The sequence below is a fragment of the Otolemur garnettii genome, unplaced genomic scaffold, assembly GCF_000181295.1.
Source record: "Otolemur garnettii isolate 467f Iridium unplaced genomic scaffold, OtoGar3 scaffold00011, whole genome shotgun sequence".
Taxonomy (NCBI): Eukaryota; Metazoa; Chordata; class Mammalia; order Primates; family Galagidae; genus Otolemur; species Otolemur garnettii.
The window spans coordinates 12016810-12034137 of NW_003852406.1; the positions used below are offsets into that span (position 1 = coordinate 12016810).

Genomic DNA, 17328 nt, shown 5'->3' on the forward strand with positions numbered 1-17328 from the left:
AAAAAAAAAAAAAAAAAAAAGAAGACAAGGCAAATCACATCATAGGTCTATTCAAAACCAACAATGGCAGCATCCCATCTCACTGGGAGACACAAACATGAAGTCCTTCCCATGGTTTGAAAGGCCTTTAGGATTTTGGCCCCCCACTCCATCTATCCCTGCTCCCAAACTTTATCTCCATGCCTGACTCCAGTCATAGTGGTCCCCTGCTATTCTTAAGGCAAGCATGTTCCTGTTTGAGGGCCTTTGTGCTAGCTTTCTTTTCGCTGTGACTGTTCTTCTCAGATACTTGCATAATTCACTCACTCATTTGATTCAGATTTTTGTTCAAATATCACTTCATCAGAAAGGCTTTTTGTGATCAAACTATAAAAAATAATTACTCCTCTTCTTCCTCACACTGCTTTATTTTCATTCATGCCAATAACTGAAGTTGATACACACACATATGCTTATTCTGTCTCTATCTACTGAAATAAATTATCTACGAAGGTGCCACCTAAAACAATTTATGTAGTATGTATCCATTGAGCATTTGTTGAGTTAATAAATAACTTGGTGGTATATCAAAGTGCTAATATCAAATATTAGAAATATATCTAAGTGTGATACAAAGTTTTCTAATTTACTGAGGAAAATGAAGCAATGACATCCAGACTCACGACTAGATTTAACCACCTACCAGTATCTCTGCAGGTTAAACATCCCTTATCTGAAATAGTTGGGATCAAAATGTTTTGGACTTTAGAACATTTGCATCATATTTACTTATGGGTTGAGCATCCCAAAACCAAAAATCTGAAGAGCATTCCCTTTGACTGTCATGCTGGTGTTTAAAAAGTTTTGGACTTTGGAGCATTGTGGATTTGGGATGTTCAACCTGTATCCCCCTATTTGTCACTACAGTTGAACTCGACATGCTTTTCACTAAATTCAAGTCCTTTGTACCACAGATTATCTTCTCTAGTGCACTGGAGGATACCATTCTTACAATTCAATTGTTCCTTCTCTCCCTCACCATCAGGTTTCTTCTTCTATGGATCATTCCCATCAGCAAACTAGTAGGTGGCTACTTGTCCTATCTTAAAAAAAGAAATCAAAACCCAAAATACTCCCTCCTCAATGCAATTTCCCTGCCAACTGCACTCTATTTCTCTTGTTGCCCTTTCCAGAAAGACTTAGGGTTGTTTACACTGTCTCCCATTCCTTTTTTCCCCATTTTCTCCTAAACTCACTTTTGCCCCAGCACTCTATCTTTACTTCATTTCTGGGACACTACATTTTGGGTTGCTCTCTTAACTTTAACTTGCTGGTTCATCCTTCTTTATCTTCTTTCTTGGTTGATCCTCTTCTCCCTTAACTCTTAATGTCAGAGGGCACACTCCTTGGTCCTCTGCTACTTTCTGTCTATATACACTCCTTCATGATAACAGTCACTCTCATATATTTATATGCCATTTCTGATGAATCACAACTTCATACACTGTATTAGAACAGAACTTCTTATTCTTAGATCTAGCTGCCCACTCAACATCTCTACTTGTTCTTTCGTGTTTTAGTTGAAATAATTCCATATTTCTATAGGTTTAGGCAAAATCTTTGAATCTATTTCCACATCCAATTCTTAGCAAATCCTGTCTAACTTCGACATGCATTCAGAATCCAACCATTTCTCACCATCTCCACTGTTATCATCCTGGCCTGGACCACTGTCACCATCATTTGGAATACTATTAATAGCTTCTTAACTGATTTTGCCACTTCTACGCTTGCTTCGACTCACGACTCACAGCTAGGTGAGTAAAACACAGGTTAGAGCACATTTCTTTGCCTACTCAAAAGCTCCCATGGGCCAGGCATGATGGCTGTAATCCTAGCATTTTAAGAGGTTGAGATAGGAGGACCACTTGAGGCCAGGAGTTTAAGACCAGCCTGAACAAGAATGAGGCTTCCTCAGCTTTATAAAAAACAGAAAAATTGGCCAGGTGTGGTGCTGTGCACCTGCAGTCCCAGCTAGTTGGGAGGCTGACACAGAACGGGTTGAGCCCAGGAGTTTGAGGTTGTTGTGAGTTATGATGATGCCACTGCAATCTAGCTCTGGGGAACATGTCTCACAAACGAACAGAAAACCTCCCATGGCTTTCATCAGTCCTTACAATGATCTGACTACCCATGACCTCACCTATTTTCCCCTCCAACCCAAGCGCTGGCTCACTTCCTTGCTACTCCTCAAACATGACAGGCTTAAAAACCTTTGTAATGGCTGTTCTGCCTGGGAAGGCCCTTCTCCAGCTATTCACTTGGCTAACTCACTTAATTCCTTCAAGTTTTTGCTTAAATAGTACCTACGAAATGAGGCCTAAAAAGTCGACTATATTTAAAATACCAATTCCCAGCTCCACTCTGGAAACTCCTCATACCTTTTATCTTCTTGCTCTATTTCTTTGATGGTATCATCACCTTCTAAAACTCATACATATAATGTACTTCTTTTATATTTATTTTATACATCCTCTAATAGAACATAAGCTCCACGAGGGCATAGATTTTTGTGTTTATTCAGTGAAGTAAATCAAGGATCTAGAAAAGTACCTGATACACAATAGGAGCCAAATAAAACATCTGTTCAATTAAACGAATGAGGGGGTGTTGTGTGTAGGGGGTGTCAAAAAGGGCAAGGAGAGATCTCAATTAGGGAAATAAAAATTTTACGAAGTAGGAGATAAAACTTTCACAGAATCTTTAGTGTTATGCACCATTTGACAAAAGTCTTGAGTTATCTAGATAATAGCTAAAATATTTAAACGTTTGTTAAAATTACTTGCTTTAATGTTCTTAAATGTAGTATCAAGCTACAGGAATTTATTACTCCTTTCTCATTTTGCAGTCCAGAAAATCTGAAGGCTTCAAATTCGGAATTAACTAGTCCTCGTCTTTCTTAATTAAACCACTCAGTTTAAATTCGTTCCTCTGTCGGACTTTGCACGAAGAAAGTTGGAAGGCAGACCTCCAAAGAGCGACGAAGCACAGGAATGAGACACTTAAGGAATGCGCTTAAGAAATGATTCCCGAAATTCGGCAAAAACACAAGTCGCTGGCCTGGAAGTTTTAAGACTTTCATCTAGCTGAAAATACGGTGCTGAGCTGAGGACCATCCCAGGTCAGTTCTGCCGGCGCTGGGCGGACAACAAGCCTCCCGCCCAGGACGGAACCGTCCCCTGCCGCCTCGCCTCCCTCGCCCCGCAGGCGAGGGCCGGCCGCAGGCGAGAAGAGCCCTCAGGGACGACCCAACCCACCGCAGACCCGGCCCCGGGGTACGGCAGGGAGCTCGAGCCCAACTTTCCCTCCCTACCCGGCCCGGCTCGCCCACTCACTACCTGTGGGAAAGGCGCCTCCCGCCGCAGAGCGGACAGAAGCGGCCAGAAGCACAGCAGGACCTTCCTACTTCCCGACCGCCTCCTCACTCGCCGCAGAGACCGCAGAGCTAGGCGGACGACCCGGAAGTGCTACCAGATCCTGGAAGTGACACCCAGCCCAGGGCCGAGAGGCCACGCCCAACCCGCTCTCGCGCGCCACTCACGCCTCGCGAGGGAAGGACGGGGCGTGGAGAGGGGCGGGGCATGGGGCTGGAGCGCCAAACCACATAGCGGCAGGCGGGTTTCCTTTCCAAGTAATTCGCCAGGTTTGCTAAACCGTTTGGAAGGGAATTCTAATTTTTAGAAATTAACCTCCACTGTTTGCTGCACAACTAAAGAAATGTAGGGCATTCACATTTTATCCCTAATGTGTGTTGCGGGTAATACCGTTGGAAACCTTGCAATTCTAAATAGACAAATCCTGAAAAGGTTAACAGTAGGGCATCTTTTTTTGCCATTCAAAATAGAGCGGAAAAAAAAAAAAAAAAAATTCCAAGAACAAGGTGGTGCCTGTGGCTCAAGAAGTAGGGCACCGGCCTCCATTACCGGACGTGGGGGGTTCAAACCCGGCCCCGGCCCAAAACTGAAAAAAAAAAATAAATAAATAAAAATCTAATAACAAAAACGAAGAAAAAAAAAACCAAACAAAAAAATAGAGCGGCAACCTTTTAGTTTGTGATTGATTCATAAAGGATTTTAATTAGGGACAATTTGTATTTAATATTTGTGACTAATATGCAAGACAAAATATGTATTAATATTATTTCGAGTTTGAACAATCCCAAATTCCTTTACGTTCCAGAATGCATGGTATCCTTACTGGATTAAAGCAGTTGTAATGTGTACAGCAGTTTAAACATCAAGCACTTTAATAGTGATTAAGGAGTTAAATCCAAGTCTATAAACTATCTTTACCCCACTAAGGAATAAGCAGAAACAAGCGCGCAGATCTGAAATTATTTGAAAAGACGTCTAAGATAATCCAAGAGCAAAAAATCTAGTAGCATATAATGGAAGACAGAAAAATCTGATAAAATGAGGCGAAAACAAACTTTCCAATTAATTTATTTAAATTCATTACCGTTGCAAAAATATGTGCAACAAATCAAGACAAGTTATTGCATTTCTAACAGGTCAAAGGAAAAGAAAATATTACATCTCCTTAGTAAATCATGATCAACCCTAGTTTTCTTACAGGGACATCAACATCTTGCACATGTAGACATCAGCCCAGAATTTCTCACACTGTAAAATGACAGTACTGGACTAGACAGCATCATCCTAATAAGAGTAAAATGGTTACAGTACATTAATTTTATTTGACAGCATGTGAACTTGTAACAAAAATATTTTTGAAAAGTTTAACATATCAAAGTGCTTTAGTGTCTAACAAACTCTAAATTGTGTTCTATGAATAGTGAATGAATAGTGCCCCAAGAGCTGTGCAAGTCAGTGGCCTTCAACACCACCAATATCTACGAGCTATGTTTATGTAATTAAACAGTGAACCGTTAAAGGGACATTAAACTTTAGAAAGTTTGGACACAAAAAGTGCAGTGGAGTAGCTGACAATGCTATTTTCTAACTGTTTCCTTAGCCAAACTGAATGTAAAAATGCATAACAATTTCAAGATGCAAATGTTAATGTTTTCACCTCTTGTAGAATGTCTCAAACTATTTGAAACAAAAAGCTTAAAAGCTTCATATTCTTTAATGAAAGCAATAAACTCTTGATTTATTGATTTATTAAGTACTTTATGTGAATTTTTCATAGCATATTTTATTTCTCAAAACAGGAAATTAAGTAGAAGATCTATTATAAATAGTTGCCACTGTTCTATCCAAATTTTAGTGTCACTCTTACTGATCAACCTACTATATTCTATTTTCAATTACCATTTAGAACTTTAAGAGAAAGTTACAGTACTGGGTCTCACATTGATCTGATTCTAAATTCATCAGAATCTCAGGAGTGGAGGAGGGAGACTAAGAGCTCATCATGTAATTCTTTTGCATCAGAACATTAAATAGATAATAGCACACTTCCCTTACAAGTTGGTCTTTCCATGCAAGTCTAAGTTCTTTCTCCCAGCTAGTTCAACTACACAATTCCTACTGCCTATGACAAGATCAACTAAGTACGTTTATTCCTCTTTTACTCCATCCCTGTGATATTAATCTGTCATGCACTTCTTAAATATTGATATAGGATGGGGGAAAAATGGGTACAAAGACAAAATAGAATGGTATATCAATCTATTTTCAGCCTATCTCCTGTTCCCACCTGATTGAGCAATGTTAACAATTTTCCTCACACAAAAGGTGAAAAGGATGAAGCTACTGTGGTCTTACATACAACCCTACTAACTTCATCAGGAAACTGGCCTTTTCTGCCTGATGCTAACTGCTAACTGATCAACTAATTTAAATCTAAAAAGCCACTTCTATATTAAATCAGTTTTCCAAATTCCCTGAGCAGTCACATAAACAGCCAAATAGAAATGCCTATATAGCCATTTAAAGTCTCTGTCTAAAAGCATATCCCTTACCTTTTAAAATTCTGGAACTGCAGTTGAAGAAATTCTACCATAGACATATACTTGTCAATCAGCAAATTTCAGTATTCAGTGGTTACTAAATAGAGTGTTGACCATTTTAGAAGACTATATTAATGTTTAGCAACTGTGAAATACAAAATTACCCAATCCTAAACTTCAATCTAAGCACTAGAATTATTAATCCTGTTAAAACTTGCTTCTGTACGAAGAGACAAAGAAAGTAAGGTAGGAATATGTAACTATCAGCCATTTCCCCTTTGATCCATGGAAGCCTTATTCATATATTTTGGGTATAGTCTGCAGAGTTCCCTCCTGGATCTGTGAAATGGTGCCACCAGCTGCCACATAAAGTACTTCCTTTAAGAGCGACACATTCCTTGGTATCTCAGGTATCAATTAAGTCTTTATTCCTTTTAATGGTTTTCTTTCTCTTCCTAGTTTTATCTTTCCAACTACTCTGTTAGACACTACTTAGACTGGTATTTCTTCATACCCATCCCTCTGAGTTAAAGACTATTAAGCTTAAACTGAGGGATCAATGTATGTCTTTCTTTTCCTTTGCTTAGAAATATGATCAAGCAGAATACAGAATCACATACTTCATATGAAAAACTCTGAGTAAAAAGGGGCACTCAAATCTATGTGTAACAAAAAATGACAGAAGCATCAAATTAAACCAGTTAAGTCAGATCCATGACCCCAGCAGGAAGATAAAATAGTACAAATGTATGTAGCTTCACCTCAATCAGTAATGGAAAATTAGAGTTAAATAATATGGGAAAATGTTGCACAGCTACAAATTACAAATAAACCTAAGTGCTTTTCCTCTAACCTACTGGTTATGACCCTAACTGTCACAGTTACAGAACATTTACTGTTGGGCACATCCCCATACCCGATTCCACTTAGCTGTAGGTTAAAGCAGATATGCTTTTAATCTAGATTCATAGCACATCCCAAGTGTTATCCCTGTTCCTGTGAATTTTAATGTTTAAAAGAATATAGACTACTTCCACCTGAAAAAGATACGTACAAAAATATCACTTTTGCAACAAGTTGTATCTGTAATTAGGACCAATGACAAAACCAATAAACACACACAAAAAGCTGAAATTATTCTTCATATTTTTCAAACTGAAGAACCAAGCATATGGTGGAAAACTACCTATTTAAAAATCCTCATACAGTAAATTCAGAAAGAATGCCTAAATTGTTATCATTAGTTTGTTTCTTTGACACAAAGTGTTTCTAAGATGTAAGCAATAATGGATTTGGCTTACTTCATAATAATGCAATCAGTGCAGGATCTGCCTAGAGTTGCCGGATCCAGGTCGTCAGGAGGCTGCTGAGGAAACCTTCAGCATCTCCCATAATTGGATTATGGAGCTAGCACACTGAGTTTATGACCGAGGACAAAAGTCAAGGAAAATTCTCTTTTGCAACAGAAACCTACTAAAAAATGGCAAAAGCCATGTGTATTTTTGGCCTATGATACGAAATATTCTTATAAGCTTAGCTCACGTCTACTTCAATTTTGCCACTCTTTCGTAAAATGCCTTGCAGAAAGGACTGTAATGTGACACTCAAATGTGAAGGGCATTAAGTTCACTAAATGTATAAAAATCTCTCACGTATGTAACATAATATTACACCAATCTGTTGTTTTAGAATGATTTTGTGGGGACACACAAATACAGTTTATTTAAATGTAAAGGTATTTAACAAATGAAACAAAGAGTTTATACGTTTATATCATGTATCATCCAAAACAGCACAATATAATGATGTAAAGACTTACAAAATTAACCTAATTTGAAGTACTGTGAAACAGTATTCCATAGAAACTTGAAAACATACCCTATCTGACCAGGTCAAACAACTATTGAGTTCAAATAACAAATACGGAAGTATTTTGGTAAAGTGCCCACAGTGAGAACAGTTTATAAAGCAGCCCCTGTTTGCTACAAAGTTGTGACAGTAAAGAACTCATCACATTCTCTGCAATACTACAGAGCACTTGCATTCAGGGGAGCAATACCCTGGACACACAGCTTATTTCACATTAGTGAACAAACTCAAGATTTTTATACAAGTTCTGACTTTGGGCCAGAAGATAAAATGTCTCATATATACATATATATACCCCCCAATTTCTACCGTCTTCAATTCTCTAGTTCTAAAAATGGCTTTTTGACTTATCTTTAAGTTTAAAAAGGAAAAAGTGTGCAATGCACTTCTGAGTTAATACATAAGTGAGAAAGAAGCTTGTGACAGTACTAACCTACTTAGATTATATACATGATCTTTGGGTATTTATGGGAATCAGTTTAACTGTCCCTTGCCTTACGAGCAACTTAAGTTTCTAAGTTACCCAGGAAATGTATTTAACCATTTACAAAAACAAAAATTCTAAAACACATTTTTACAAAATCATGGTCTGATTTACCTGCACATTCTTCCACAAGACAGGAACACATTAAAAAATATTGCTCAAAAACATAAAAATATATTATTTCTTTCCTTTACCATTTATGCATATAAATATTTTTACTGAAGATGATGCATCATTCAATAAACAAATGCAAAAACTGCTTTATATAAAGTGTGGTTCTCTGCTATGTAGCACTATAAAATATAAAATGATTATCATGTAGTTAGCTATTAAAGAACTAAATTCAAGATAACTTGCAAACCAATAATACAGCAGTGAACAGTCCCTTGTACAAAAGTCCATTAAGGAGAAGTCAAGTCAATTTTGTAACAGATTACATAAAAAATATGGGGCAATAAATGCATTATAAATGCAAAAAAAGCCTTGCTTCATCAGCACATTCTTCAGTCTGGTTTGGACTAGATGCCAAACTTACTGTTCATTTTTCGGTTCATCTTGTTTTCCATTAAGCTCTTGATCAACTCTGTTTAAAGAAAAATATACCATAATAAGACACAAGCAACTGAACAATTTTCTTTCTAAAAATAATGTCTACTTTTAGCATAGAATATTATTCTGTTAAAAACAAAGCCTTGCAAAGAAGCAGACATAGTAAAAAAGTTACCCAACATTATTTCCCCAACCAGAAAAGAGAATTTTAAAAGGCACAAGATATGGGCAAGAAACAGTGGCTGTTGTTTCTTTAAAGATTATATATACAATACTTGACATACAAATGCACATAAACTTTCTTAAAAGTTCAAATTACAAAGGCATATTAAAATGGTGACTTGTAGCTTGGCTGAGGCAAAGATCCAAGTGGTAAAACACTGGCAGGAAAAACAACTCCCTCAAAAATGATACTGCTAACTAAAATATGAAAGTGACACTAATACCATCAATTGATCAGTATTTTAAATTTCACTGGAAAAAGGGCATGTTTATAGAATCCACAATTATTCTCCAACATCTACTGGTACGCTTAGTCTGTGAATGCCTTTTACTCATTTTCATAGTGAAAAGCCATAAGAAATTAGTATTTCAGAAATATCTAAAAGTAGATTAAAAATCTCATTCGATTGTGGTGTGCTAGACGAAGTTCATTTCAAAATTTAGGCATGTGAGGATTAGAATTACATTATTACCACAGAATAATTATAGATAACTCTTCCAAGATATTACACGACAGTCTATTACACTATTATCTTTATAGTAGTTTGGATAACTGATGTTTTGATCTTTGAAATAGTCTGGTATGATACAAGATACTTTCCACATTTGTTACCATTACACCTGAGCATTAATGAATCAGACCTAAAAGCCCTGGTTTGTGGTAAAGCCAGATTAACATTTTCAAATGTTTAATATTGGTATCAAAAATTTGAAAGGTACATATTCTTGATAAGGCAAGCAAAGTGTATCCAATCTTTTCAACATTGGAAATACACAAGCTCACAGCTTCTGTTCTGACTATCCAAAAATGCAAAAGAACAACAAATGGGGAAAAAAGGAAGAAAGAAAAAAAAATAAAAGAAATAAAATATCTTATAAGACCTAACTGCAGAATTATTTTAAAATTCCATTGCAACATTTTAACAATCTTTACCTGCCTGGCTACACCTGCACTGAGTTGTCTGAAAGACGCATCTGAAACATTTAAAACTGCTATACTTTCCCCACAATCCTGAGGCTGGGTAGATCCTGGCTTAGCTTAAGATGTCAGATCCTACCTCCCTCAGCATTTCTCTGACCCTCCACCCCAACTGTGCCCTCTCCCCCGACATTTGCTGTATTTCAACACTCATAGTTTTGTACTCTCCTTAGCACCACTATTTACCATGGAGATGACACCTTAAAAAGTTTCCTTGCACGTATCTTCCTGTAAGGCTTGGTGTTTTTTCTTTTTTTGAGACAGTCTCATTTTGTCGCCCTTGGTAGAGTGCCATGCTGTCACAGCTCACAGCAACCTCAAACTCTTGGCCACAGCAAACTTCTTGTCTCAGCCTTCTAAGTAGCTGGGATTATAGGTGCTCATTAGAACATCTGGATAATTTTTAGACATGGGGTCTTGCTATTGCTCAGACTGGTCCTGAGCTCAGGCAATCCACCTCCCACAGTGCTAGTGAGCAACTACGCCCAGCCTAAGGTTTAGTTTTAAAAATATGTCTCTCTTGCCTCTCTTGAGCACCTGTAGCTCAGTGGCTAGGGCACCAGCCACCCACACCAAAGCTGGCAAGTTTGAACCCAGCCCGGGCCTGCCAAACAACAACCACAACCAAAACATAGCTGGGTGTTGTGGCGAGTGCCTGTAGTCCCAGCTGCTTGGGAAGCTGATGCAAGGGAATTGCTTGAGCCCAAGAGTTTGAGGTTGCTGTGAGCTGTGACGCCACAGCACTCTACCAAGGGGTAACATAATGAGACTGTCTCAAAAAGAAAAAAAAGAAATCTTTAAATCAACCTCATCTGTAAAGTCCCTTTTGCCCTATAAACTAACATTCAGAGAACAGGATGTGGCTACTTGGGTGGCCATTACTCAATTAAAAAAAAAAAATAGAAAGAAAGGAGAAATGAGCACAATCTAAAGTCACTGTCTACCTCTCTATGTTAAAGTGTTGGTTAAACTATAAAGCATCATACAGAAATAGAAAGCTATGATTCTGTCACATTGCTTGCTGAATTCTCACTCATCAACAGAACCAAAATCTGCTCAAAGTTAAGAATGCTATAGTACCAGCTAGTTACAGCTGGTTCCTTGGAATGGTAAAATGATAACTATACGTAAACCTCTTACCTTAATTCTTAAGAAAGATTGTATTAAACTATGCTTTGCTAACTTTAATTGTCAGTATTTAAAAAATCGAACAAATTAGATCCAAATTCTACATTTTTCTACATTATAAAATCACAGCTATTTAACTTAACCCTTGCCTTTCATCTTTTATGCCAAGATATTAATAGGTAATAATTTGTTATGCTGAAAGCAGAAGTGTTCAAAATTAAATTTAAAATAGAAAGCAGAGTGCTTAACTGTTAAATGGTACATCAAACCTTTAGGTATTTTATCACATGTAGAGTTTGACTGGTTAGAAAGCCATTTAATTTAAGCATAAAAGGAGACTGACGTTGGTTAGCCAAAGAATATATGCATTGTAAATATAGTCTTCAACCCCAGGGAAATAAATTGATTTCTTTAAAAAGTCTGCGTAAGTATTTCAAAAACACAAGTTAGACATTTAAAGAAAATGGTGAAACAGATAAAGTCTTAAAAGGATATGATGATCCAAATAGTGTTCTTTATAATAGCTTCACCATTACTATTTAGATTTTAGACCAAAAAGGGGTCTAAAGGGGCTGTGCTCTTTAGTTCCTAATTGGCATTATATATATATGTCATTAAAACAAAGCAAATCCGAGTCACATTCAGCATTAGAAATTTTGGATTCACCCTATATTTGGAAGTTGGGGCATATTTATATTTACAAATGCTATTATCTTTGTCTATAAGCTAACCAAGCAATAAGGAAGAGTTAGTCTGTGCAACGCAAATGGACTAGTCTAGATGCAACCCATTCAAGGTGTGCATATACCTTTTTTGTTTCTTTTTTAACTTTTCTTCTTCATACCTTGGTAGGGAAGAGTTATTTTGGTAAATATACATGTTACGAAGTTGAACATAAATTTGAAAAAAGGCACTAAAACCAAACTCATTTAAGTTTGCCGGCAAATCAAAAATATTTAATACATGATGTAGAAAGTAAAAACTGACTTAATAAATCTGGCTTTGACACATTAAACAGACTAAAACCATAGGTTAACAGAACAAATAAACTTTTTACATGCATTGTAATGCTCAGGTATTTATGTTAACAGCCTTCTATCAAGTCCTTTCAGAAGTATGTGAATTTGATAAACAGGACAAATTCCAGTCACTGGAAAATATTAAGGTTACACTGATTTAAATAGTATTTATTTCCTTAGCAATATAATTATTCAATGTCCCAAGTTACTTGAATTGGGGGGTACCATGTTTAATTTTGGAGAATATTCCTTAGTACTGAACAGTCAGAAAAACCATCTCAGATGTAAGCAGTCTATGACAATACAACATGAATCACAACTAGAAATCTTTTCTCCTAGTTCTTCAATTTCACAGGCTGATGAAAATGGAGATTTAAGGAGACAAATGTGGGAAAGTGACTCCTTCCTCTTTTTGTTACCAGAAAAAGAAAAGCAGTTACAAAATAAGCACTGAAAAATACTACCTCTTGCACAACAAAATATAAAGATCCAATACAATTAAAAAAAAAAAAAAGCAAAACATACTGTTTTATGCATTCTGGTATGCCAACATATTCCATGGGGACCAGTTCCGCTAGTTCTGCCAAATTAAAGACGTATCTAATTTTTTGGCTGAATTTTGAGCTATGAAAAAAAAATAAAAAAATAATTACCTCATTATTTCTGACCAACAGAAATGACAAGAAATTTATAGTAGGAATTTTTTAAAAAGTCAATAGCATTTGAATGTTCCTAACACAAAGAAATAACAAAGTCTGAGGTGATAGATATGCTAATTACCCTGACTCCATCATTAACTTTATACTCACACCAAGATATCACTCTGTATCCCATAAATATACACAATTATTATGTGCCTGAAAACTGAAAAGGGGGCAGAGAAGAATAAAGAAAAAAAAAACCCAGAAAAAAACATAAGAAGTGAACAGCTCTTGAAAAATTACCTAATAAATGGTCTGGTAACAGCCAGAAGTGTTCTGATAAACCAAGAGGGATGTACAATGATTAGAGATTTTAGATTTTTTCGTAACCTGGAATTTAAAAAAACAACAAAGGAAATTAAAAAATCTCCATTAATTCTAAGCCTGGACAACTTTGATAAGTATGTACAAGTTTATACTAAATAATGAAAAATCTCATCTAAGAATTATCTTTTAAGCATGATACTTCAGAAACAAGAAAACATGCTCTTGAATTCTGACAGTCCCTCCTATTGATATATGAACACCATTTCATTTGGCCAAAGCCTGTATAAAATGTCCCTTAGTATGAATTTGTTTGTCTTTAGGATTCTGTCAACCAGAGGAAAAAGGCCAATACTGAATACAAACATAAACCATTTTCATTTTTCAAGACTGGAGAGAGATTGGTGCTAATTCGTTTAACACTCTGTAAGGCACAGCACAGGTAGAGATGAGAGAATGGAGACGACCACAAGAATAAACATGGATTGCAACTAACTTCTGTTCTTAAAAATTCAGGTGTTTAAAATTTTGATTTAAAATTAAAGACATTATTCTAGACCTCTTCTTTTTAAATAAAATAAAAACTGTTGTTATATAATGCATATTTCATATATAAAGTGATTCTTAAGGAGATATACATATGTATTTTTTTTAATAACAGCAGCTAGCCAATGTAAAGTTCAGACATGGAGACAAATCTAGCTATGGCCAAATCAAACCAATCAGAAGATCAAATCCCTTCCATTAAATATTGATGACTAAGTTTCAAGAGAATATACTTCCCATTCTTGTTCCAAAGAAAGATTATAGCTAAACATAAAACATGCTAACCACTATAAATTAGGCAAAACTCAGAATAAAATTATAATCAAAATTAATTTCCTTCATGATATTCTAAAATATTATCTTTAGAAAAACAGAAACCAGTCATGAAATTAACAAATGTCATTTAAGTAAATAAATGGCATCTTTAAGTGACAACAGAAAATAAAATTTATAATAAAGACATTAAAAAATTATTCAAACTGGCTTTCAACTTGTTTTTTTTTTTTTGAGACAGAATTTCACTATGTTTCCCTCAGTAGAGTGCAGTGGCGTCACAGTTCGCAACAATCTCAAATTCTTGGGCTTAAGCAACTGTCTTGCCTCAGACTCCCAAGTAGCTGGGACAAGTGCCCATCACAATGCCTGGCTATTTTGTTGTTGTTGTTGCAGTTGTCATTGTTGTTTAGCAGGCCCAGGCCAGGTTTGACCCCGCCTGCCTGGGTGTATGTGACCGATGCCCTAACCACTGAGTTAAGAGCACTGAACCACCTTTCAACTTGTATTTACATTACCTTCTATCAATTTGCTGATAACATTTCCTGAGCCATCCCAGGCTGGGCATTTTTCTTCGAGTTGTTGCACCATTTAAATAAACTATCATGTAGTTTTCTGCTACTAATAACTCCAAAGTGCCAATAACATATCTGTAAAAACAAATTAAAGTTAAGCCTTAAATCACACTGAGCAGAAATGAATTAGTTTCTCCAAATTATACAATTCCGTTTTCTCTTTAACAATGAGAACAAAAACAATTAAAATTTTAAGGCTGTATTAGTTGGTATTATAATTATTTTAAAAAGAACATTGGAATATTTTTAGTGTAACATCATGTCTTGGATTTGCTTCAAAATTATCCAATGAGGGAGAAGAGGGAATAAAGTATAAATTATTTATTGTTACAGTGACGGATTGTTTGGAGCTTTTCATAATTAAGTTTTTTAAAGCTGCCCTAACCTGTAAAATGGAATGACTGTGGAAATAAAACTGACTCAGCTAAGTTACACTGGGATTCTAGGGGTAAATGTAATTTAGCCATATAATTTCAAAGTGAAAGTCACTTCTTAACACTTAACGTGTCCTCAAACGTAAAATAAAAAAGTTGGAATAGATAATCTTTAATGTATCTTTCAGTTTTAAAATGACAGTTTCTCTTGAGTTGGAAAACTACCTTTTCATAATGCCAAAGATTAAGTACTTACAAGAATCAGAATTGGGATATTTATAATTTTTACAGAGCTCATTAGCTCAGAATTCTGTCCAAACATTTTTGTTAAAATATACTTACTTAAAGAGATTGTCCATCAGGTATCTATAGTTAGGCTGACCACTTTCAGGCATAAAACAAACAGCAAATACAACAATGGCGTTCAGTCCATCCCCATAATAACCTGAAAAAGAAACCAAAGATTGTATCACCAGCAGGATTTTAATTGAACAGTTTTTAAAGGACATTTGTATGACTGACAGATTGTAGTATTCAATTTTCACAAGTTTCTGGATCAAAAATTGTGTTTTTAAAACTTGATACGGTTTTTGGTGGTGCCTATTGCTCAGTGAGTAGGGCGCAGGCCCCATATACCGAGGGTGGTGGGTTTGAACCTGGCCCCAGCCAAACTGCAACAAAAAAATAGCCAGGTGTTGTGGCAAGTGCCTGTAGTCCCAGCTACTCAGGAAGGAGGCTGAGGCAAGAGAATTGCCTAAGCCCAAGAACTGGAGGTTGCTGTGATGCCACAGCACTCTACTGAGGACGACAAAGTGAGACTCTGTCTCTAAAAAAAAAAAAAACACAAACTTGATATGGTTCTATACATATCTTTTAAATCTTCTTCCTAAAAAAAGAACAATGAAATGTGAAGAGGAAAGGGTGGTCAAAAAACCCAGAAAACCCCTTAAATCAGCATAATTAAAAAGCCAACTCTATTCCTCTAAGTAGACAAATAACACGAGGAGATAGAATAAACATCTGAAATAAAGTATTCTTTATGCTTATGGTTAAAGTAGCTGCTTATTTTTATTTTTTTGCAGTTTTTGGCTGGGGCTGGGTTTGAACCCACCACCCCCGGCAGGCACCACTGCTATTTTTATTTATTTTATTTTATTTTTAGACAGAGCCTCACTTTGTCACCCATGGTAGAGTGTCATGGCATCACAGCTCACAGCAACCTCAAACTTTTGAGCTCAAGCAATCCTCTTGCTTCAGCCTCTCAAGTAGCAGGAACTATAGGCATGTGCTACCATGATGCCCAGATAATTTTTCTATTTTTTGTAGAGATGGGGTCTACTGTTCTCACTCAGACTGGCCTCAAGCAATCTTCCCTCCTCAGCCTTCCAAAGTGCTATGATTACAAGGTGTGAGCCACCATACTGGGCCTCAATTGCAATCTTTAGATATTAAGCCTGTATTAAGGAACAAATATTTTTGCTTTAACCTTCATTTCTACTGTATATAAACTTGCACAGAAAAGATTTGGACGTTTCAAGAACATGAGACTCTTCGCTACCTTTCTTAATCTTTCAAATACAAAACATTAAATGAGGTAAGATGATTCTGATTATTTTCCCTGAAGAAAAAGTGCTATTTCTAAAAGATATTAAACCAAGGCAGTCACAATTTGATTCCTATGAACTAGCTGAATTTATGTTGTCTATGGACTTACTGATCCAGATTATTCTGTTTTCACCATCTCAATAAGATTAAATTAGGTAGAAGGATATAACTACAAATATTCAAGTGATTTGCTTTCAGATGAATGAAGACTGTAGAAATAAGCAGGGAAATGCATTTGACAGAGTAAATTAACTGGGAATAGCTCTCTGAAAAAAAACAAATCTGCTTGACCCATGTGCCCTTTTGTCCTGTGTTTGGAGGATTTAAGGAAGTATGACATGCTCTATAGAATGAGTTGTGTTTTGACTTACCATTAACATTCTAGCACTATCTATACAGTACCCAGGTAAACTTCTCTATATAATGCAGACTGAAAGGAGTTGTAACTTATTATTTTCATAGCTTTCTTCTATTTGACTTGTAAATTTCTTAAGGGAAGGGACTACTTCCTGATTTTATTATCCCATAACTATGCAAAATTAAGTACTCCATAAATATGTTCAGTGAACTAGTTTTCTATTAAAGCTGAATGATTTGTTCAGAGTTTTAAGGCAAATTAAAGTTACAGTTAAAACAGACCAAGTTTTGGCTGGGTGCAGTGGCTCATGCCTATAATCCTTAGCACTTTAGGAGGCCAATGTGGGAGAACTGCTTGAGGTCAGGAGTTTTGAGACCAGCTTGAGCAACATAGTGAGACCCAATCTCTACAAAAAATAGAAAAATTAGC

At 36.2% G+C, this 17328-nt stretch overlaps 2 protein-coding genes across 2 annotated transcripts in view; both read right to left on the reverse strand.

The window, feature by feature from the left end:
• The window catches only part of GTF2A2 (general transcription factor IIA subunit 2), a 17783-nt gene extending 14276 nt beyond the window's left edge, over positions 1-3507 (reverse strand). Inside the window, exon 1 of the mRNA XM_003784392.3 lies at positions 3378-3507. The gene's annotated coding sequence lies outside the window, so the exon portion shown is untranslated. The remainder of the gene's footprint in view (positions 1-3377) is intronic.
• A 3023-nt stretch (positions 3508-6530) lies between these two features.
• BNIP2 (BCL2 interacting protein 2) overlaps positions 6531-17328 on the reverse strand; it is a 22526-nt gene continuing 11728 nt past the window's right edge. Inside the window, exons 6-10 of the mRNA XM_012801941.1 lie at positions 15279-15381; positions 14506-14637; positions 13148-13234; positions 12729-12827; positions 6531-8889 (exon numbers count right to left, since the gene is read on the reverse strand). Coding sequence (XP_012657395.1) covers positions 8838-8889; positions 12729-12827; positions 13148-13234; positions 14506-14637; positions 15279-15381 — 473 coding nt within the window. The 3' untranslated portion in view covers positions 6531-8837. The remainder of the gene's footprint in view (positions 8890-12728; positions 12828-13147; positions 13235-14505; positions 14638-15278; positions 15382-17328) is intronic.